The following is a 22,093-nucleotide window of genomic DNA, read 5'->3' on the forward strand; positions in this document are numbered from 1 at the left end:
AGGGATGGGGACATGGGAGAGGGGATGGGGACATAGGATGGGGTCTGGGATGCGGATATGGGATGGGGACGTGGGCTGGGGACAGGGACATGGGATGGGGACATGGGATGGGGACTTGGGTTGGGGATGGGGACATAGGGTGGGGACATGGAATGGGAATGGGGTCCGGGATGTGGGATGGGGACACCGGATGGGGATTGGGACCAGGACATGGGATGGGGACGTGGAATGGGGACGGAGGGCAGGAGCGGGGCAGCTGGGATGGGGACATGATTTGGGGACAGGGACATGGGGGCAGGGGTTGGGGATAGGGTCAGGGATAGGGACGGGAGTAGGGTAGCAGGGACATGGGATGGCGACATGGGACAGGGGCTAGGGATATGGGATGGGGGCGGGGGTGTGGGATGGGGATATGGGACAGGGTCTGGGGATATGGGATGGGGATAGGGGATAGGGCATGGGGACAGGGATGGGGATATAGGATGGGGTGGGAGCGTGGGACAGGGCTGGAGATATGGGATGGGGGTGGAATGGGGATATGGGACGGGCTGGGGGTATGGGATGGGGATAGGGGGTGGGGATATGGGATGGGATGGGGACAGGGATGGGGATATGGGATGGGGGATGGAGATACGGGATGGGGACAGGGGCTGGGGATGGAATGGGTATAGGGGATGGGGACAGGGATGGGGATATGGGACAGGGGATATGGGATGGGGATACGGGACGGGGATGGGGATATGGGATGGGGACGGGGATGGGGATATGGGACAGGGGATATGGGATGGGGACGGGGATATGGGACGGGGATGGGGCCAGGGAATGGGGCCGGGGGCGGGCCCGGGGGGGGGGCGGGTTCGGGCCGGGGCAGCCCCGGGGGCCGGGCGGGGGCGGGCCGGGGGCGGCGGGGCTGGGGCCGGGCAGCGGCGGGGCCGCGCGCACTCGGGACGGGACCGAGCCCGGGAGCGGAACGGGAACGGACCGGGACCGGGAACGGAGCCCCCCCACCCCCCCAGCCCGGCCCCGCCATGGCCCGGCGCGGCCCCGCGCTGCCCCTCGCCCTCATCGGGCTCAGCCTGGCCCTGGCCCGGCCCGCGGCGGCCGCAGGTGGGAGCACTGGGGGGACTGGGAGGGACTGGGAGCTGCTGCTGGGGGGACTGGGAGCGCGGGGAGATGCTATTGGGGGGACTGGGAGCGCTGGGGAGATGCTGCTGGGGGGTCTGGGAGGGACTGGGAGCACCGGGGAGATGCTGCTCAGAGCACCTGCGGTACTGGATCTGACTGGGAGCTGTTACTGGGATGGACTGGGTCTGTCTGGGAGCTGTTACTGGGAGGGATCGGGGAGGTGATGCTTGGAGCGATGGGGATATTGGTTCTTAATGGGAGCTGTTACTGGGAGCACTGGGAGGGAGTGGGGAGGTGCTGCTCGGAGCACCTGTGACACTGCATCTAACAGAGCTGTTACTGGGACCATTGGGAAGGACTGGGAGCTGTTACTGGGAGCACTGAGAGGACTCAGAGGGACTGGGGAGGTGCTGCTCAGAGCACCTGAGATACCGGTTCTAACTGGGAGGGACTGGGAGCACTGCAAGGGGCTGGGGAGATGCAGCTCAGAGCAGCCAGGATACTGGATCTAAGTGGGAGCTGTTACTGGGAGCACTGGGAGGGACTGGGAGTCCTTCTCAGAGCACCGAGGATGCTGGATGCTCACTGGGAGCTGTTACTGGGAACACTGGGAGGACTGGGGAGCTACAGCTCAGAGCACTGGAGGTGCTGGGTCTAACTGGGAGCTGTTACTGGGAACACTGGCAGGGACTGGGGAGATGCTCAGAGCACCCGAGACACGGGATCTAACTGGGAGCTCTGACTGGGAGGACTGGGGACCTACAGCTCGAAGCACCAGAGGTGCTGGGGCGAACTGGGAGCTGTTACTGGGAGCACTGGGCAGATGCAGCTCAGAGCACTGGGGATGCTGCAGGGCTCTAACTGGGAGACACTGGGGAGCCGATACTGGGAGTGCTGGGGGATACCGGAGATGGTAAGCGGGAAGTGCAGGGGGGTGGTAGGTGGGGGCTGTAACTGGGAGAACTGGGCTGTAACTGGGAAATGCTGAGGAGCCCTCACTGGGAGATGGGAACTGGGATGAGGCTTTAACTGGGAGATACTGGGAGGGCTCTAACTGGGGGGGGGGGGGAGCTGTAACTGGGAGCACTGGGGGGCTGTGGCTGGGAAATACAACAGGACTGTAGGTGGGACCTGGGGCAAGCGGCACTGGGAGCTGCCGGGGGCTGGCACTGGGAGCACTGGGAGTACTGGGAGCTGCTGGGGGCCGGCACTGGGAGCACTGGGGTGGCCGCGGCACGCCCGCACCGCACTGGTCCCACCCGGGATATTTTTAGCCCCGTGGCCACCGCAGACAGCTCCGGGCTGTTTATAGCCCGGGGCGGGGGGACGGGGAGACACCGGTGCCACCCGTCCCCAGGGGACCGGGGGGTCCTGGTGGTCCCCACCCCATAAAAAACCCCAAAGAAAACGGGGCCCCCCCTGGGGACCCCCTCCCCTCCATCCCCTTTTCCATCCCTACCCCATCACGGGGGTGCCCCACGTGTGCCCCCCCAGTCCCCATGTGTCCCCCCCCCCCCCGGTGTCCCTCACCCCCTCCCCATGTCCCCCCTCCCCCTCCGGTGTGCCCCGGCCCCCCCGGCCCCATAAACGCGCTCCCGCCCAGGCTCATTTTCCACTCGCTCCCGGCCTGGCAGCGGCCGCTGGAAATTCCTTGGGTCGGGATCAGGCGCAGGCGGCTGCCGGCTGCGTGCCCCCCCCCCCCCCCCCCCAAATCACCTTCCCCCAACCAACCTTTTTCCAGAATCAGCCCCTTTCCCCCCTCCCCCCCCAAAAAAAAACCAACCCCAATGGCTGAAACCCCAGCACCTGGGGTCTGGTAGGGAATGTGGGTTTAGGGGGCACCTGGGGGGGCTTTGGGGGCACCTGGGGGGGCTTTGGGGACACCTGGGTGGGTTTTGGGGACACCTGGGGGGGCTTTGGGGACACCTGGGGGGCTTGGCGACACCCAGGAGTCTTGGGGACACCTGGGGGGCTTGGGGACATCTGGGGGGCCTGGGGACACCAAGAGTCTTGGGGACACATGGGGGTCTTGGGGACACCCGAGGGTCTTCCTGGGGGCCTTGGGGGCACTCAGGAGTCTTGGGGACACCTGGGGGCCTTGGGGACACCTGGGGGTCTTCCTGGGGGTCTTGGGGACACCTGGGGGACCTTGGGGACACCCAAGTGGCTCGGGGTGACCATGGGGTCTCGGGGCCACCTGGGGGTCTCGGGGCCACCTGGGGGTCTTCCTGGGCGTTTTGGGGCCACCCAAAGGTCCTGGGGCCACCCAGCGGAGGCCACCCGGAGCTCCGGGGGTCTCGGGGGCTCCCCGGCGTTCTCCAGCGCCGCGCCGGGAGCTTTGGGGACGGCGACCTCGGCTTGGGGTCCCCAGTTGCCCCCCTCCCCAATCCCAGGGGTCGACGAGGAGATGGAGAAATGGGGTCGGGGCGGGGGGGGGAATGAGGGAAGGGGGGGGGGGGGGGGGCTGCATTTTTTTTCCCCGTGCCCCCCCCCGGGAATTGAGCTATGCATCCGTAATGGGTTTTCCTCTCGCTGCGGGGCAGAAGAAAGGTGTCTCTGTGCTGCCCGGGCTGGGAGGGGGCCAAGCGCTGCGGGCGGCGAGGAAGAGGAGGGGACCTTCGGCCTCGCGTGTGCGCCTGTGTCCCCCCCCCTCCCTCCTGTGTGTCCCCCCCCCCTTCCTGCTCTGAGCATCCTTTATAGGGTCCTGGGGGGGCTGCGAGTTTCCCCGCCGCGGTGCCCCCTCCGAAATCTCGGCCGGGGAGCGGGGAGGGGGAGGAAGGAGGGTGAGGATGATGAGAAACGCAGGCTGGGGGCTGGCTGGGGAAGGCTCGGAGGGGGGGGGGGTGAAAGAGGGGGGGGGGGACGGACGAACGGGTGGGTGGAAAGGCGGACGTGGGTGGAAGGACGGACACGGGATGCGCGCGTGGCGTGGCGCCCCTCTGAATGGGGTTGGGGTCTTGGGGGGGGGAAGGGGAGGGAGGGAGGGGAAAGGTTGGGGGGCTTGGGGGGGGGGGAGGCCTCGGTGCACACCCCCCGTCTGTCTGCCCGCCCGCCCGCCCCATGCCCCCCCCGTGCTTGGCCGCGGCCCCAATGGGTTCTGCAGATGGTGGGGACGCGGGGCCGGCGCTGGGAGCTGGGCAGGGGGCCGGGGGGGGTGGGGGTGGGGGAGGTTTTGGGGGGCTGCTTGCGGTCTGAGGGGGGTGTGTGGGGGGGGCTGGAGGTGTTGGTGGTGGCGGGGAGGGGGACGCGGGCACAGGTGAGAGCCCCCCGCTGCCGCCCGGGCGAACAAAGCCGCCCTTCATGGGCGTCCCGGGGGGGGGAGATCGGAATTCGGATAGCGGCCGGACGGGTGTGCCGGGCACGGCTGCGGCGCCCCGCAGTGCCCCGCGGTGTCCCACGGTGCCCCACAGCACCCCATGGTGCCCCACAGCGCTCCATGGCACCCCTGTGGTACCCTTGGGGCAGCCCCTGTAGAGCATGGGGAACCCCATGGCACCCTATGGCACCCCGTGGCACCCTATGGCACCCTGTGGCATCTTATAGCACCCCGCAGTGCTTGGGGCGCCCATGGCACCCCATGGCACCCTATAGCACCCCGCAGTGCTTGGGGCGCCCCATGGCACCCCATGGCACCCTATAGCACCCTGCAGTGCTTGGGGAACCGTTTGGCACCCCCTAGGCCCCCCTGGCACCCTGCAGTGCTTGGGGCACCCTATGGCACCCTATAGCACCCTGCAGTGCTTGGGGCACCCCATGGCACCGTATAGCACCCTGCAGTGCTTGGGACACCCCATGGCAACCCATGGCACCCTATAGCACCCCGCAGTACTTGGGGAACCGTTTGGCACCCCCTAGGCCCCCCTGGCACCCTGCAGTGCTTGGGGCACCCTATGGCACCCCAAGGTACCCTACAGTGCTTGCTGCTCCTCAGCACCCTATAGCACCTTATCATACCCGGGACACCCTATGGCACTCCATGGCACCCTATAGCACCCTGCGGTGCTTGGGGCACCCTTTAACACCCTATGGCACCCCACGGTACACCGTAGTGCCTGGAGCACCCCGGGGTACCCTACAGTGCTTAGGGCAGCCCTTGGTGTCTGGGGTACCCTATGGCACCCTATGGGACTCTTGGGCACCCTATGGCACCCTATGGCACCCTATGTGACTCTGGGGCACCATATGGAATCCTACGGGACTCTGGGACACCCTATGGCACCCTATGGGACTCCGGGGTACCCTATGGCACCCTATGGGACCCAGGGCCATCCTGTGGCACCCTATGGGACTCAGGGCCATCCTATGGCACCCTATGGGACTCAGGGGCACCCTATGGCACCCCGTCACCACCACTTCCCGCCCCCCAGATCCCGTCGATGTGCTCCAGGTCCTCCAGCTCCACACCCTGCCCGAGGGCGTGAAGAAGGCGCCGGGCTTCTGCTCCCAGCACGGCGCCGCCACCGCCGACAACGCCTACCGGATAACGCGGCGCGCGCAGCTCAGCGCGCCCACCCGCCAGCTCTTTGCCGGTAAGCCCCGGGACGCCGCCGCGGTGCCGGCGCCGGTTCCGAGCCGCTCCCCACGTTTCGGGGCGCGTCCCCGTGTTTTTAGGTAAATTCCCCGAGGATTTCTCCGTCATGGCGCTGGTGAAGGCCAAGCCCGGCGTCCAGGCCTTCCTGCTCTCCATCTACAACCGGGACGGCGTCCAGCAGCTGGGCCTGGAGCTCGGCCGCTCGCCCGTCTTCCTCTACGAGGACCAGCACGGCCGCCCGGCCCCCGAGGACTACCCGCTCTTCCGCGGCGTCGACCTGGCCGACGGCGAGTGGGTACCCGGCGTCGCGCCCCGAAACCCACCCCCCCCAAGGTCCCAGGACCCCAGCACCCCGTACCCACTGCCGGGTGTCCCCGCAGGTGGCACCGGGTGGCCCTGAGCGTCCGCGGGCGCACGGTGACGCTGCTGCTGGACTGCCAGGAGAAGGTGAAGCGGCCCCTGCCCCGCAGCGCCCGCCCCGTCCTCGACACCCGCGGCATCACCGTCTTCGGCACCCGCATCCTGGACGAGGAGGTTTTCCAGGTACGCCAATTTTTTAATTTGCTTTAATTTTTTTGGGGGGAGGGGTGGGGGTCCCGCCTCGCCCCCAAAAACCCCATATTTTGCCCCCCCACCCCCCTCCCCCTGCAGGGCGACATCCAGCAGCTGCTCATCGTGGCCGACGCGCAGGCGGCCTTTGACTACTGCGAGCACTACGCCCCCCGCTGCGCGCCCGGCGGCCCCCAGGCGCAGGAGCCCCCCCGGCAGCGGCACGAGGTGGGGGCGCAGGGGCTGGGGGGGGGTGGGGGGGGGGATTTGAGGGGAGGGCACGGGGAATTGGGTGGCTCGGGGGTGCACGTGACGCCCCCCCCGGGTGGATTTGACACCCTCCCGTAAAAATATGAGGGGGTGTCCCCCCCCCCTCGCCGTGTGCCCATTGAGGGCTGCGTTACGGTGACGTGTTCTTCTTCTCGCCCCCGCCACCCCCGTGTCCCCCCACGTCCGTCCGTCCATCTGTCCGTCCGTGTCCCCCCCCCCGTGTCCCCCCCACCCCCCCCCCCCCCCATGGCAGTACTTTGAGGAGGATGCAGAGTACTACGAGTACCCCTACTACTACACAAATAGCGAGGACGGGCCCCCGCAGGGGGGGGGCCCCGAAAAGGTAACGCCGGGCAGGTCCGACTGCCCGTCCGTCCGTCTGTCCGTCCGTCTGTCCGTCCGTCTGTCCGCTGTGTCGCAGCACCCCCCCCCCCCCCATTTGCCCTCTCCCCTCCATCAGTGGCCAGAGCATGGATAAAAAAAAGAAGGAGAGGGACGGGGATGCTGCAACAGGGGGGGACCCTGAGTCGTCGTTCCCCCCATTTTTGGGGGTTCCCCAGGGTGATACTGGGTGCTCTGTCCCCCTCCATGACTTGGGTGGGTTCGCACGTCGTTGCTGCGGCATCCTCATCACCACCCTCCTCCTCCTCCTCCTCGTCGTCGTCGTCGTCCTCCTCCTCCTCCTCCTCGTCCTCCTCATCCTCCTCCTCATCGTCCTCCTCCTCCTCCTCCTCCTTGTCCTCCTCGTCCTCCTCCTCTTCCTCCTCCTCCTCCTCTTCCTCCGCCTCATCCTCCTCATCCTCGGAGCCAGATGCCCACTGGGCCGAGCCCCCGCCCACCACCCCAGGGCCAGCCCCCCAAACCTTCAGATGATGATGATGATGAACATGGCACCCGCCTCCGGGCAATAGCCCGGTGGTGGGCAATGTCCCAATAACGGGATTTCCCCCGAAAAATACAAGAGGGGCCCGAGCTGTGGCTCCCCCCCCGGGGACCGGGGCCATCAGGAAGCGAAGCAACAGCTACCAGCAGGTAGAGAATGATCCTGAGCCCCCCCCGAGCCCATTTCACGAATGGTCCCCCCCCTCCGGGGGCTGCCGTCGCCCCGCGATCGCTTGGCTTCGCTTGTCCGTCCGTCCGTCTGTCCGTCCGCCCCATTGCCCCTGTGACTGCTCACCCCCCCCCCCCATATCGCCCTCCCCTATTTCCCCCCCCGAAACCCCCTCACTAGGCAATGGGGCTGCCCCCCACCCAGGAGCCCCATGGGGCCGCCGCGACCCCGGATCACCCCCCGGCCCCGCAGTGGGACCCCGACGGTGCGTCCCGTGGCGATACGGGGCCGGCGGCCGCCCCGCTGCCGGAGGTAACGTGGGGGGGGGGGGGTCTGGTGCCGCCGTGGGGTGGGGGCACTGGGGCGGGGGGGTCATGGTGGTGGTGGTGGGGTTGGGGGGGCCCAGGATGCGTCAGGGGGGCGGTGGTGGCTGTGGGGCGCCAGTAATGGGGTCTCTCCTTGGGGCGAAGGAAGGGGCGGCCGGCCCCGTGTACGGGCATGACTCCGAGGAATATCGCGACTATCGCGACTATCACGACGGGGGGCTGGCGGAGCTGGGCCCTGCCATGTCGGCCGAGAGGCAGGAGAGCGGAGGTGTAAGTGTGTGTGGGGGGGGGGAAGGGGGGGGCATGTGTGTGTCCGTGCGTCCCGTCTTGACGTCCGTGCGTCCCGTCTCGATGTCCGTGCGTCCGTCTGTTCTGTCTCCGTGTCCGTCCGTCCGTCTCCTCGTCATCGCCGCATCGCTTGTGTGTGCCCCCCCCGCCGCCATCACCCCCCCCTTCCTTCCTCACCCCTTTGTCCCCCCCCCCCCCCCATCCCCAGTCCCTAAATCCCCTCTCCTCTGGGGGGGCTGTTTTGGGGTGGGGGTCAACTCGCCCTGAGCAGCTCGAGTTAATTGTGTGTAGGGGGTTGATCGCTAATTAAGGCTGTGTTAATTGTGTGTGTGGGGGGGTTGTGAGCGCTAATTAAGGCTGTGTTAATTGTGGGGACCCTGTACTGACCGCTCCCTTTTGGGGTTACATGCCTGCCACCCCCAGGCTGTGCGAGGCGCCAGGGGCTACAAGGGCGAGAAGGGCGAGCCAGCTGTCATCGAACCGGTACGTGACCCCTCCCCCCGAAACCTGAGACCCCCCCCCCAAAAAAAAAAAAATGGGGAGGGGGGCACATCCCCCCCTGCCTGTGTCACCGCCGTGTCCCTAATGTCCTTCTGTCCGTCCGCAGGGGATGCTGGTGGAGGGGCCCCCCGGCCCCGAGGGACCCGCGGTAAGAGCCGGTGGGGGGCACAGCGGGGTGGGGTGGGGGGGCAGCAGCGCCTGGACACCCCTTTCTCATGCTGCCCCCCAACACCTCAGGGTATGTCAGGACCACCGGGGACGCAAGGACCACCGGGAGCCCCGGGAGAACCCGGCGAGAGGGTGAGTACGGGACGGGGCGGGGCGGGGGTGGTGGTGCCACCGTGATGCCACCGCCCGTGGGGACCCCGCCGCTCGTCCCCAACAGGGACCCCCTGGACGCGCCGGGCTGCCCGGCTCCGACGGGACCCCCGGCCCCCCTGGGACCTCCATGATGCTGCCGGTGAGTTTCTGGAGGGTGGGGGGATTGGGAAGATGGGGGTTGTGCCCCCCCAAAATTGGGGAGGTGGTGGACGGCACGGGGACGGTGACGCTCGTGTCCCCACCGGCCACCTCTGCCCGTCCCAGTTCCGCTTCGGCAGCGGCGGCGGCGACAAGGGCCCGGCGGTTTCGGCGCAGGAGGCGCAGGCTCAGGCCCTCCTGCAGCAAGCACGGGTGAGTCTGGGGGAGACTGGGGGTGGGTGTGCTGGGGGGGGGGGGCGCTCATGTCCCTCGAGACCCCGCTGTCCCCTTGGGGACAAAGGACAGAGGCCACCACCGTCGCCTTTCCCCAAGCTGCGCGCTGGCCACGTGCATTTCGGGGCACGTGGCCCCAACAATACGCATGTTTTGGTGTGTGTCCCCCCCCCCCGGAAAAATAACCCCCTTCTTTCTGCTTCTCCTCCAGCTGGCCCTCCGGGGCCCCCCCGGACCCATGGGGTACACCGGCCGCCCCGGGCCCATGGTGGGTATCGGCTTCCCGGTGGGTTTTGGGGGTGGGGAGGGGGCTGCAGGTGCCTATGGGGTGGCTGGGGGGGGGTCTGGTGTAACCGTGCCCCCCCACATACCCCCTGTTCCGTGCTCTGCTTGCAGGGGCAGCCCGGCAGCACCGGGATGAAGGGCGAATCCGGAGATTTCGGGCCCCAGGTGAGAGCCCCCGGTGTTGTGGTGTCGTCCCCCCCCCTTCCGTTGGGCTCCAAGCCCCTGTATGCCTCGTTATCGGGGACCTCGTTAACACTCCTCCTTCCCTCCAGGGTCCCCGCGGCCCTCAGGGACTGACAGGACCCCCGGGAAAGCCAGGCCGGAGGGTGAGTTTTGGGGGGGGCTGGAGGTCGGGGTCAGGGGGTCCGTGCCCCTCTCACCCCTCCGTGTCTCGCAGGGTCGACCAGGAGCTGACGGCGCCCGGGGGATGCCCGGCGATCCCGGTGTGAAGGTAACTGTGTTGGGGTGGGATGTGGGATCCCCTCGGGATCCCCTCAGGATCTGGGGGTCCCTGGGGTGCCTGTGACCCATGAGGATCCCACTGGGGATCCTGGTGCTGGGAGGGGACGCTCGGGACGTGGTCCCCTTTTGGTGGCACGGCGGCTCCATGGGTCCGGTGTGGGTCCGGTGTGGGTCTGGTGTGGGTCTGGTGTGGGTCTGGTGTGGGTCTGGTGTGGATTCGGTGTGGATCCGGTGTGGATTTGGCGTGGATCCAGTAGTGACATCTCTGCTTCCCCCTCCCCAGGGTGACCGAGGCTTCGACGGGCTGCCGGGGCTGCCGGGTGACAAGGGGCACAGGGTGAGTGATGGGGGGGGACACACGGCGGGGGTCCGGGGGCAAACCCCGCTGCTTCTCTCCCCCCCCCAACACACGCACACACCTCCGCCTCCCCTCCCGGTGCGCACCGCGGGCTGAGCAAACACTGGCGCCCGCCGCCACCGCCAGCCGCGTTGCTCCCCCCCCGGCGGCCGGCACAGAGCCCCCCATTGAGGGGGGCGGCGGCGCAGACACTGCGCGCATTCACGGCGCCCGCTCGCCCTGCCCGCTGTCGCTCAACGCCCGGTAGCCGCCGCGCCGCCGCCGCTGCCACCGTGCCGCTGCGCTCCGGCACGAGCCTGGCACTGCCGCGGGGACGTGACCCCGGCTTTTCCCGCAGGGCGAAACCGGCTCCCAGGGCATGCCAGGGCCCCCCGGTGAGGATGGAGAGAGGGTGAGTGGTGCCGTGGGGGGGTTGTGGGGTGGGGGGGGTCGGTGGTCCGGCCCCGCTCACCTCCTTCCTCCCCTCCGTGGCCTCCCCGTGTGCTTGCGGCCCTGCAGGGAGACGACGGCGAGGTGGGACCCCGAGGGCTGCCCGGAGAAGCGGTACGGCACCACACGGCCATGGGGCCGGCGGGGAGGGTCTGGGGGGGGGGACACACACAGACCCAACACCCCCAGGCGTTGGCACCAAGCCCCTGGAGAGTGAGGGTCTCAGCAGTGAAGACCCCCCCATGGGTGCTGCCCCCATAACGCCCCCTCTCCCCACACAGGGCCCCCGAGGTTTGCTCGGCCCCAAAGGCCCCCCGGGAATCCCCGGTCCTCCGGTAAGTGCTGTGGGGGGGACCGCGTCCCCGTCCCCTCCCAAACCTGTTGGTGCCCCCCTGTGTGTCCCCCCTCCCGGTCCCAATGTCAGTGTGTGTCTCCCCCGCAGGGCGTGCGCGGCATGGACGGTCCTGTCGGGCCCAAGGGGAACCTGGTGAGTTGGGGGCGGCCGGTCCGTCCGTCTGTCCGTCTGTGCCATCAGCCTTCCCCCCAGCGCTGGGACCCCCACCTGGGGGGGTTGTTCCCCCCCCCTGCTGGGGACACCGGTGCTTCCTTTGGGGGCGCTTTCGGGTACTGACCCCGTGTCTGATCGTCACAGGGGCCGCAAGGGGAGCCCGGACCCCCCGGCCAGCAGGGGACCCCCGGCACCCAGGTGAGCACCCCCAGGTCCATGGGGGACAAACGGACCCCTGTCACCCACCAACAGCACAACAAGAATTGCTGAGGGGGGGGTGCACGGGAGGTGACTCCCACCCTGCCTCTGTGTTTTAGGGTCTGCCAGGCCCTCAAGGCGCTACGGGACCTCCTGGAGAGAAGGTGACGCATGGGGACGCGTGGGGACAGGCAGCGCTGGCCTCTGGCCCTCGATGGGACCCTGACCCCGCTTTTCTTCCTGTAGGGCCCCCAAGGCAAACCCGGCCTCCCCGGCATGCCTGGCTCCGATGGCCCCCCTGTGAGTACCCGCTGTCCCCAGCGCCAGGGCGGTGTCACCCGGGCACTGTCCCCTGCCTGTGGCGGTGATGCACAGAGTGGCCCCGGTCCGCTTGAAGCACTGCTGCCCATCGCCTCGTGGCACGTGATGGCCACGTCCAACCATGTTGTCCCCGTGTCCCCAGCCCTATCTCCATGTCCCCAGCCCTGTCCCCGTGTCCCCAGCCCAGCTCTGTGGTTTGGGGGAACCAGGTTGGGGAGCAGCCCCTGGGGGCCAGTTGTGGGGCTGGGGAAGCTTGGGGGTCACCCAGCCGGGGCTGCGTGCCCCATTTTGGGGTCTCTCCATCTCCATCCCTTCTGCTCTAGGGTCACCCCGGGAAGGAGGGACCCCCCGGCACCAAAGGCCACCAGGTAAGGGCCCAGGGGACAGTGGTCAGCCCCGTCCCCACGTGGACGGCACCCGCGCATGTCCCTCACCCCGTCCTCTCCTCCACAGGGCCCCTCGGGTCCCCAGGGCCCCATCGGCTACCCAGGCCCCCGCGGCGTGAAGGTCAGTGCCTGACACTGGGGGGGTACACACGACAGCAAGGGGGTGTCTGCTGGAATGGCATTTTCTGGGGGGAGAAGAGGAGGAATTGGGGCAGGATCCCGCAGTGCTCGGTGTCTCCCCATGAATCTTCCCTCTCCCCAGGGCGTGGACGGCATTCGAGGGCTGAAGGGCCACAAGGGTGAGAAGGTAGGAACCTTCCCTTGCCCCAGTGCAATTGGGGGCATGGCGTGGCCCCCCCCAAAACCCCAATACCCCCCATCCCGGCTGCTGAGCTCAGCCTCTCCAACCCCGCAGGGCGAGGAAGGCTTCCCCGGCTTCAAGGGGGACATGGGCGTGAAAGGAGACCGGGTAGGTGCACGCGGCGGGGCCCCGTTGAGGCTGTGGCCCCGTTGAGGCCGTGGCCCCGTTGAGGCCATGGACCCGTTGAGGCCATGGCCCCGATGAGGCCGTGGCTCTGTTGAGGCCGTGGTCCCTGTGAGGCTGCCCTGACGCCACCTCTACCCGCAGGGCGAGGTCGGCGTGCCGGGGTCCCGCGGCGAGGATGGGCCCGAAGGTCCCAAGGGTCGGACGGGCCCCACCGGTGACCCAGGCCCCATTGGGCTGGTGGGCGAGAAGGTGAGGGGCCGCGCGGGGCTTGGGGAGGGGGAGGGGCACAGCAGGCGCCCTGTGACACCCTGTTTCTCTCTCCTATAGGGCAAGCTGGGAGTGCCGGGGCTGCCCGGGTACCCGGGGCGCCAGGGCCCCAAGGTGAGCGCGGCGGCCATGGGGCTGCCCCAGCTGCGTGTCCCCATTCCCCCTCCCCAAGCACTGCTGACCCACCCACTTCCCAAATTCTCCCTCCCCAGGGCTCGCAGGGATTCCCCGGTTTTCCGGGCAGCAACGGCGAGAAGGGCGCTCGGGTGAGTGGCTGCGCCCCGCAGCGGGGCCGTGTCCCTGTGGGGGACGAGCGTCGTGGGGTCCTGCCCCACGACACGTCCCTGAAGCGCTCTCTCTTGTAGGGTCTGTCGGGAAAATCAGGGCCCAGGGGCGAGCGCGGCCCCACGGTAAGTCTGGGGCAGAGCTAACGGGGGGTCCTCGCTCGGCCCCTCTCCAGCCAGTTGGGGTCCCAGCACCCGACTCTATGGGGTGGGGGTCCCTGAGCAACCTCTGTCTCCTTCCACAGGGTCCCAGGGGCCAGCGGGGTCCTCGAGGAGCCACCGGGAAGTCGGGGGCGAAGGTCAGTGCCGGGGCTCTGCTCAGCGGGGCGCTCGCACGGATGCGTGCAATGGTGCTCGCCCGGCGCATGCCACGGTGGATCACCGACTGGATGCCCTAAAACGTGCTCTCCTTGCTCCCATAGGGCACCTCTGGCAGCGACGGCCCCCACGGTCCCCCGGGAGAAAGGGTAAGAGGGTGCCCCCGCCGGGATTTGGGGGCGAGGGGGTCCCACGTGCCCTAACCGCCCTGCTCCGCTCCGCTCTAGGGCCTGCCGGGACCGCAGGGAACCAACGGCTTCCCGGGACCCAAAGGACCTCCCGTAAGTAGCGGGGTCCCCGTCCGCCCCTGGGGTGCCGCCAGCACCTCTCACCCCCTGCTCCTCTCCCGCAGGGCCCCCCCGGCAAGGACGGGCTCCCCGGGCACCCCGGGCAGCGAGGAGAAGTCGTAAGTGTCCCCCCCCCACCCTAAAATTGCCCCCAAACCACCTTGGCACACTCGGGAACTTCACCCTGTGCTGACCTCTCCCCCCCTTTCCTCCCTCCTCCAGGGTTTCCAAGGCAAGACTGGCCCCCCCGGCCCCCCCGGGGTGGTGGGACCGCAGGTGAGCACTGCCCTGGGGGGGCTGCTGCACCGTAGGGGTGCACCCGCTCCCTTCGGGGCCGTGCTGATTCTCGCCCCCACCCTATACGCCAGGGACCAGCTGGGGAGTCCGGCCCCATGGGGGAGCGCGGCCACCCGGGGCCCCCCGGCCCCCCGGGAGAACAAGGGCTGCCAGGACCGTCTGGCAAAGAGGGCACCAAGGTGAGGAGGCTGTGGGAAGGGTTTTCGGCGCCGTGCCGATGCCGGGGCTTGGTTCAGCCACTGGGGAACAGGGGCCCCTGTGGCTCAGCCCCTCTTTTCCCCTGCCCTAGGGAGACCCCGGTCCCACCGGCTCCCCCGGGAAAGACGGCCCCGCCGGCTTGCGGGGCTTCCCCGGCGAGCGGGGCCTGCCCGGCACCCCGGTGAGTATTGCCCGTCCTCGGATCCCCCCCCCGCTGTCCTCCCCCCCAGAGGCATCGCACTGATCCCCCTCCTCTCGCAGGGTGGCCCAGGGCTGAAGGGCAACGAGGGACCGGCGGGACCCCCAGGACCCGCAGTGAGTGCGCACGCCCTCCCACCGCTGCTTGCCGCGGCCCCATGGCTCCCCTCGCCTCACTCCCCTCCCTCTCGCCTCCCAGGGCTCCCCCGGGGAGAGAGGAGGACCGGGACAAGGTGGCCCCGTTGGCCCCCCTGGGCGACCAGGACCACAAGGGCCACCGGGCCCCGCCGGAGAGAAGGGCGTCCCTGTGAGTACCGCAGGGAGTGGCGACGCGGCCCCTGATGTCCCCGCGTCCCTCACCCTCTTCTTCTTCCCCCCAGGGTGAGAAAGGTCCCATGGGCCCCGCTGGCCGAGACGGCGTTCAGGGCCCGGTGGGCTTGCCCGGCCCCGCCGGCCCCCCCGGTGGCCCTGGCGAGGACGGTGACAAGGTGAGGTGCCACCCTGCCCCGGTGGCCCCGCGGCTCCCAGTTGGGGCTGATCCCTTGGCTTCTTCCTGCAGGGCGAGGTGGGCGAGCCGGGCCAGAAGGGCAGCAAGGGCAACAAGGGCGAGCACGTGAGTAGGGCCGTTGGCCCCCAGCCCATGTCCCCCCCCCATGTCCCCCTCCCGTGGGGCTGTCCCAGCCTCGCTGACCCCTTCCCTCCCCTCGCAGGGTCCTCCCGGTCCCCCCGGGCCCATCGGGCCGGTCGGGCAGCCCGGAGCCGCCGTGAGTACCTGATGGGGGACGTGGTTGGGAGGGGGGCTCCTGCCCGCGTTGTGTCACCCCCAGGGAGGGGACGATGGCGGCCAGGAGGTGTCCTTGTGTGTGTGTGTGTGTGTGTGTGTGTCCCGCCTCCTCGGTGAGCCGAGCGGCACCAACCCTCCTTCCTACACCGCAGGGCGCCGACGGGGAGCCGGGTGCCAGAGGTCCCCAGGGCCACTTCGGTGCCAAGGGTGACGAGGGGACGCGGGGCTTCAACGGCCCCCCCGGCCCCATCGGCCTCCAGGTGAGCACAGAGACCCCCCAGAGACCCCCTGGAGACCCCCAAAGACCCTCCGGAGACCCCCCGGAGACCCCCTCGCTTTGCTCTGCCCCACGGCGAGCGAGGCGGGTGCTGTCCCCACAGTGCCACCGCATCTGCGTCCTGCCTGGCCCCAAGCATTTGTCACTGTTACCCCATCCCCGTCCCACTCCTCGACACCCGTTGCCCCCTACCTGCCCCCCAACACCCCCTGCCCCGCCTCCCCCCATTTTAACCCTTTCTCTTCGGTTCTAGGGTTTGCCAGGCCCAGCTGGTGAGAAGGGCGAAACGGGCGACGTAGGACCCATGGTAAGTGTCCTTGCCACCCCCCCCCCCAAAGCCATGTCACTTTTTGGGGGGGACACCCTGTGGACCCATCCTCACGCTGTGTTTTTCTCCCATTCTAGGGCCCCCCCGGCCCCCCAGGCCCCCGTGGCCCCGCTGGACCCTCTGGAGCTGACGTAAGTGACCCCCCTCTCCCCCTGTGGCCCCAGGATCCTTTCATGGGGGGCACTGGGGTGACCGCCTCTGCTCTCCCCCCCCTGCAGGGACCCCAGGGACCCCCTGGAGGTGTCGGCAACCTGGGCCCCCCTGGGGAGAAGGTACGTCCGTGTCTCGCAGACAGTGGGGTCCACCCCGAGCCGTGCCTCTGCGGGGTGGTGGTGGTTCAGCGGGGCCAAGGGACCCCACTGGGGGGCTTGGTTTGGAGGGGGGGGGGGTTCACTTCTCTCTCTTCCCATTTTAGGGGGACCCCGGTGAATCGGGGGCCCCGGGCATCCAAGGGGAACCAGGAGTCAAGGTGAGTGCCTGTGGGGGGGAACCCAAAGCCTGGCCCCGTACCCCCCCAGCTGCCTCTGCAGGGTGCCGACCCCTTTTCTTGCACCGCAGGGCCCACGAGGAGAGCGAGGGGAGAAAGGAGAAGCCGGAGCCGCTGGTGTGGCCGGGCCACCGGGGGGAAAAGGCCCCCCCGGCGATGATGGGCCCAAGGGCAACCCCGTGAGTGTGGGGGGCACGGGGCTGGGTGGCTGCGGTGGCTCTGCGTGGTCCCCCCACGCTCACAGCTCTTTCCGTGCCAGGGTCCCGTCGGTTTTCCCGGCGATCCGGGCCCCCCCGGCGAAATGGGCCCCAGGGTGAGTGTCGCGTCCCCAAGGGACTGCAGGACTTATGGGGGGGAGGCGGGGGGGACTCAGGGCTGCGGGCTCACCCCAGGTTTTCCCTTCCCAACAGGGCCAGGACGGTGCCAAGGGCGAGCGCGGGGAGGATGGCGAGCCTGGGGAGCCGGTGAGTGCTTGGTTTTGGTGGGCATCCCACTTTCTGCGCCCCCCTCCTTAGCTGCCTGGGGCCATCCCCATCACGTCCCCCTCCAGGCTCGGGGCCGAAGCTGCCCCGATGTTTTGGGGTGCCACAGCATGGGGAGAAGGGGCCAGCACCACGCTCACATCCATGCGCCCGGCCTCCGGCTGCGTCTGGCGTCCCGCGGCCTGGGTTTTCCTCGCGTGCCCCGGGATCCTCCTCACCACCTTGGTCTCCATCCTGATTTTGGGACGAGGCCAGCTCCCTTTACTCCTCTCTCTCTCTCTCTCTTAGGGCTCGCCAGGTCCAACGGGTGAGAATGGGCCTCCCGGGCCCCTGGGGAAGAGGGTAAGTGGTGGGTGAGGCCGGCTCCAGCTCCCGTGCTGCCCGCCTCGCCGCATCCCCATCCCTTGCCACGTCCCCGTCCCTCACTGCCCTGTTTCTCCTCTCTGCAGGGCCCTGCTGGCTCCCCTGGTCCCGAGGGGCGTCAGGGCGAGAAGGGAGCGAAGGTGAGCGATTCTGGGGGCCACGGGGGTCCCACGGGGAGACCCCGGTGGCGCTGCTGAGCCCACGTGCGGGATCGGCCTCACCTGGTTCCTCTGTGCCCGCAGGGAGAACCCGGAGCCGTGGGTGCTCCCGGCAAGACCGGTCCCGTGGGGCCCCAGGGCCTTGCCGGCAAGCAGGGACCGGATGGTCTCAGGGGTCTGCCGGGCTCGGTGGTAAGTGAAAATATCCGGGGGGGGGGACATCGAGGTGCAGCTGCCATCGCTGTGCATCCCCGGGGGTGGCGGTGGCAGCTGCAGGTAGCGGGGCCTCACGCGGTCCTCTGACCTGTGTGCAGGGAGAACAAGGCAAGCCGGGCACCACAGGGCAAGCTGGGCCACCAGGACCAGTGGTGAGTGTGGCCCCACTCCCCCGCTGTCGCCCCCTGAGCCGGGGGGGCCCTGCTTTGTGCTCCCCGCATCGCACGAGCCCGCCCGTGTACCCCCGCAGGGTCCCCCAGGTCTCCCCGGCCTCAAAGGTGACACCGGTGCCAAAGGAGAGAAGGTGAGCGAGGCGCCGGCGCGCGACCCGTGCCCTGGGTCACCGCTGCGCCCGACGCGAGTAGGGGACGGTGACGCCTCCACGTGGGGCGCGCCGGTTCCTGTGTCCCCCGAGCGCTGTCCCCACCCGGCATCCCCCAAGTCCCTGTGCTGACCTCCCGTGTCTCTCCCCGTGTGTTCTCCCCCCACCTCCAGGGCCACCCTGGTCTCATTGGCCTGATCGGACCCCCAGGGGAGCAGGGGGAGAAGGGAGACCGGGGTCTGCCCGGCCCCCAGGGCTCCACAGGGCAGAAAGGAGAAACCGTGAGTGTGGGGCTGGGGAATGGGGGGGCTGGGGGGGGGGGCAGGAGGAAAGGTTCAGAGCGGGGTCAGGGTTGGGATTGGGGCTGGGGGAGGTCTCCGGGACTGGGGTGCTGGGGGAGGCGGGGTGGTGGAGGTGGGAACGGGGCTGCCCCTGGTGTCCTCATGCTGCTGTCCGCTCTCCTCCCATCACACAGGGGATCCCTGGAGCTACCGGACCCATCGGCCCCGCTGGCCCCCCCGGCCTTCCCGTGAGTGCCCTCCCGCCTGCTGCCGGTCCCGCGTCCCTCCTTCCTCTGCCTCCACTCTCGTCCTTGCTCCTTGCCCTCCTTGTTTTCACCCTTTCCCCCCCCTCCCCAGCACTGACAGACCTGGTCTTGCTTTGTAGGGCCCAGCAGGTCCCAAAGGTGCCAAGGGAGCCATGGTAAGTACCGAGGCCCCCGCCCCGCCACCCCCCTGCCCCCTGCCCAACGCCTGTCCTCTCTGAGTGTCCCTTTCCTCTAGGGCCAAGCAGGACCCAAAGGCGAACGCGGACCTCCAGGACCCCCCGGACACCCGGTGAGCGCCCCAAGGTTTGGGGCCAGGGGAAGGGGTGAGGTGCAGGGTGGTGGGACACGACAGCCAGGAGTGGCTTCCAAAGGACACCTCGTGCCTCAAGCCCTGAGCGCGGGGCGGTTTCGGGATCCGTCGGGCTCCTCATTTTGGGGTGCTGAGGGTGCTGTGCCCACCACAGGGGCCCCCCGGGGAGGTGATCCAGCCCCTGCCCATCCAGCTGCCCAAGAAGAGCAAGCGCTCCATCGACGCCAGCAAGCTGGTGGAGGAGGAGGAGGAGGAGGAGGGTGGAGAGCAAGCAGCCGCCGACCAGGCGGCTCGCGACTACGCCGACGGCATGGAGGAGATCTTCGGCTCCCTCAACTCCCTCAAGCAGGAGATCGAGGGCATGCGGCGCCCGATGGGCACCCAGGACAACCCGGCCCGCACCTGCCAGGACCTGCAGCTCAGCCACCCCGGCCTGCCCGATGGTGAGCGGCGCTGCAGGGTCGAGGGTGGGCAGCGGGCGCGGTGGCGCTGCCCCATGCGCTGAGCCCTCTCTTCCCTGCGCAGGCGAGTACTGGATTGACCCCAACCAGGGCTGTGCCCGAGACTCCTTCAAGGTCTTCTGCAACTTCACAGCGGGTGGGGAGACCTGTGTCTTTCCCAGCAAGGACATAGAGGAGGTGAAGGAAGGGGCACGGCGTGGCCGCGGGAGGCAGGGCGGCGGGGATCGCCCATGGGTAGAGGTCCGCTCATGGCTGCCTCTCCTCTTCCAGGTGAAGATGTCGTCCTGGGAGCAGGAGGAGCCCCAGCGGTGGTTCAGTCAGTTCAAGGAGGGCAGCAGGGTAAGGGTGCTGCTGGCTCGCAGGGGATGTGCTCGATGTCCGCGTGTCCCTGAGCGAGTACCTTGCTTTCGGTGACGGCTGGGTGCCCGTCTTCCTCTGTTTCTGAGGAGAAAGAAATGTCCTCCACCAGGCTTTGAACCCATCAGCCCTCCTGACCATCACCCCTTCCCTGGCTCCCTCCTCTCGGAAACATGGGGGTCCACATCCCAACAGAACCCCCCCAGCCCCTCTTTCCACACCCCCTCCGGCCACCGTCCCCCATTAATTCGTCTCCTCTCCTGTGTCCCACAGTTCTCCTACACAGACTCGGACAGCCAGCCCCTCGGCGTGGTGCAGCTGACCTTCCTACGGCTCCTCAGTGTCTCTGCCCGCCAAAACTTCACGTACCACTGCCACCGCTCGGTGGCCTGGCACAGCACCACCGCCGGGGACCATCGGCATGCCCTCCGCTTCCTGGCTGCCAACGAGGAGGAGCTCAGCTACGACACCAGCCCCTACATCAAAGCTGTGACGGACGGCTGCGCGGTGAGCACCGCAGCGGAGAGGAGGGGCTGGACACGACGGGGAGGGAGATGTAAAGGGGACCAAGATACGGGGGGGCTGGAGGTATACTGAGGACAGAAAGGTGAAGCAAAAGGGGTGGATGAAATGGGTAACGAGGACAGAGGAGGCACCAGAAGGTGCTAAGGTGGAGAGCCTCTTTTATGAAGCCCGTCTGAGAGAGTTAAGGTTATTTAACCTAGAGAAGAGAAGGCTCCGTGGGGACCTTGCTGGACCTGGAGGGGGACTCAGCAGCAGCAGAAGTGGGATAAAGAGAAGGGCTGGCTCTGTTGTCCCCAGTGTCCCCAACCCCTGACCCATCTCCCCATCCCCTGCAGGCACGAAAGGGCTCCAGCCAAACGGTGCTAGAGGTGAGCACGCCCCGCCTGGAGCAGCTCCCACTAATGGATGTGCGAGTCATGGACTTTGGCGAGCCCAGCCAGAGGTTCGGGTTCGAGGTGGGACCAGTCTGTTTCCTCGGCTAGGACCAACCAGTCCCCTTCAACTGTCACCCTCCCTGCCACACCCTGGCCTCCCGTGGGGCGATCCTTGCCCCCTCGCCTCCCCACTGTCCGCCCCTCGTGTCACCTCCCCACCTGCTGCTGCGAGGGGCGGATGTGGTCAGCCCCGTCCGCACACGTCGAGACCGAAACGCCATCACCTCCACTGGGGCCAGGGTCTGGAGAGATGCCAAAGAGACTTTAATGCTTAGAATAAATCTATATTTTAATATGTAGAGAGACAGAGAGGAAAATTTTTAACTGATCCACTGGCTACCTCCCTCGACGCCCAGCAGTGCTCCCTTCCTCCCAGTATCTCGCTCCGAATCCCAGTGCTCCTTCCCAGCAATCCCAGGGCTTCATTTTCCATGCTCCCAGCTCCACAACCCCAGGGAAGCCCTCGAGGAGCACACCCGCCAGCAAAGGGAGCATTGCTTGGCTTTGCTCTCTGCCCGGAGAGCTGAAGGGTTTCAAAGCAAGCCCAGGCCACCGCCGCCCTTGGTGGTCATGCACCGCTAGCGAGTGCTCGGGGTTAGCACGAGAGTTCTCGTATCTCCCTCTCCATGCGGATTCACACCACAACAGCCCTTGTGCTTCCAAGTCATGGTCAGAGGGACTGGACCCGGGGCCGAATGTGTCCCCAGGCGTGCCATCTCCTGTATATACAACCCCACGGCAGCAGTGCCTGACCACCTCCGACAACTGAGCGACGTTTGTGGGTTCCCTAGCCTGGCCCAGCCTGGCTCATAGAGGTGAAGCTACTGCTTGACTTTGTTAACTCTGCTAATCCAGGCTAATTAATTTGAAAAAGCTTCCCTGTCGCATCAGGGTGCCACTTCACAGCCCCGCAGCACCCATCAATGTGAAGGGTGCCGGTCCCTGTCCTCAGTCCTACCTCCGGTCACTGCGAGGCGTCCTCGTGATGGGTGTGCTTAAAAAGCCCCCAACACCGCCTGCCCATAGCCCGTGGAAAGCAGTGAGGAAGAAGGAATTTGTGTTTTTACTGTGTTTTATTTTTTTTTCTATTTTAAATTAATTATATTATTTAAAGGAGTGGATACAACCATCAGTACTGGTCCCTGCTGCGTAATTTTTGGATTTTCCCCCCAAAAAATAAGATGTGAATTTCCGCATGACCCAGCACAGTGCCTGGGGGAGGAGGGAGGAAAAAAAAAATAAAATAAAAAATTATTTTCTTGGTGCCGTCCGATAAAAAGAAGTTTATAGGGCACCAGTCTTTGCTTTTTTGTTTTCTTAAAAAGCAGAGGCATGCCCCCTGGTGCTGAGCTGGCGGCGTGTGTAATGTTTTGTAAGTAATTTTTTAAGTTGTATTGTAATATATCATCTATAATTTTGCTGCTT

General features: G+C 67.5%; 2 protein-coding genes across 5 annotated transcripts; one reads left to right on the top strand and one right to left on the bottom strand.

The window, feature by feature from the left end:
* The first annotated feature begins 965 nt into the window (after nucleotides 1–965).
* On the top strand, nucleotides 966–22,093 carry COL11A2 (collagen type XI alpha 2 chain). Of its 4 annotated transcripts, XM_083814582.1 has the most exons (67): nucleotides 966–1,107; nucleotides 5,493–5,654; nucleotides 5,737–5,947; nucleotides 6,037–6,199; nucleotides 6,308–6,433; nucleotides 6,729–6,818; nucleotides 7,707–7,838; nucleotides 7,997–8,122; nucleotides 8,564–8,623; nucleotides 8,748–8,789; nucleotides 8,879–8,941; nucleotides 9,027–9,101; nucleotides 9,227–9,313; nucleotides 9,546–9,602; nucleotides 9,731–9,784; nucleotides 9,892–9,945; nucleotides 10,017–10,070; nucleotides 10,365–10,418; nucleotides 10,777–10,830; nucleotides 10,938–10,982; nucleotides 11,150–11,203; nucleotides 11,311–11,355; nucleotides 11,521–11,574; nucleotides 11,694–11,738; nucleotides 11,821–11,874; nucleotides 12,219–12,263; nucleotides 12,349–12,402; nucleotides 12,544–12,588; nucleotides 12,697–12,750; nucleotides 12,910–13,017; nucleotides 13,096–13,149; nucleotides 13,248–13,301; nucleotides 13,401–13,445; nucleotides 13,565–13,618; nucleotides 13,742–13,786; nucleotides 13,865–13,918; nucleotides 13,990–14,043; nucleotides 14,147–14,200; nucleotides 14,293–14,400; nucleotides 14,511–14,600; nucleotides 14,681–14,734; nucleotides 14,817–14,924; nucleotides 14,998–15,105; nucleotides 15,177–15,230; nucleotides 15,328–15,381; nucleotides 15,554–15,661; nucleotides 15,932–15,985; nucleotides 16,084–16,137; nucleotides 16,225–16,278; nucleotides 16,422–16,475; nucleotides 16,565–16,672; nucleotides 16,753–16,806; nucleotides 16,904–16,957; nucleotides 17,264–17,317; nucleotides 17,425–17,478; nucleotides 17,581–17,688; nucleotides 17,811–17,864; nucleotides 17,963–18,016; nucleotides 18,208–18,315; nucleotides 18,510–18,563; nucleotides 18,701–18,736; nucleotides 18,817–18,870; nucleotides 19,046–19,334; nucleotides 19,417–19,529; nucleotides 19,623–19,691; nucleotides 19,983–20,216; nucleotides 20,570–22,093. In XM_083814582.1, exons 1-67 carry the CDS (start codon nucleotides 1,029–1,031, stop codon nucleotides 20,714–20,716), a joined length of 5,304 nt encoding a protein of 1,767 aa, XP_083670708.1. In that variant the 5' UTR covers nucleotides 966–1,028; the 3' UTR covers nucleotides 20,717–22,093. The 4 variants fall into 4 exon arrangements, with proteins under 4 accessions (XP_083670708.1, XP_083670710.1, XP_083670709.1 ...); XM_083814584.1 differs by lacking the exon at nucleotides 7,707–7,838; XM_083814583.1 differs by lacking the exon at nucleotides 6,729–6,818.
* On the bottom strand, nucleotides 7,003–7,693 carry LOC310888150 (uncharacterized protein; the record flags this gene model as incomplete). The annotated part of the gene is made up of 1 exon (XM_083814570.1): nucleotides 7,003–7,693. A coding segment is annotated over exon 1 (477 nt), but the record flags the coding sequence as incomplete, so codon positions are not given.

The sequence above is a fragment of the Anser anser genome, assembly GCF_964211835.1.
Source record: "Anser anser genome assembly, chromosome: 31".
Lineage (NCBI taxonomy): Eukaryota > Metazoa > Chordata > Aves > Anseriformes > Anatidae > Anser > Anser anser.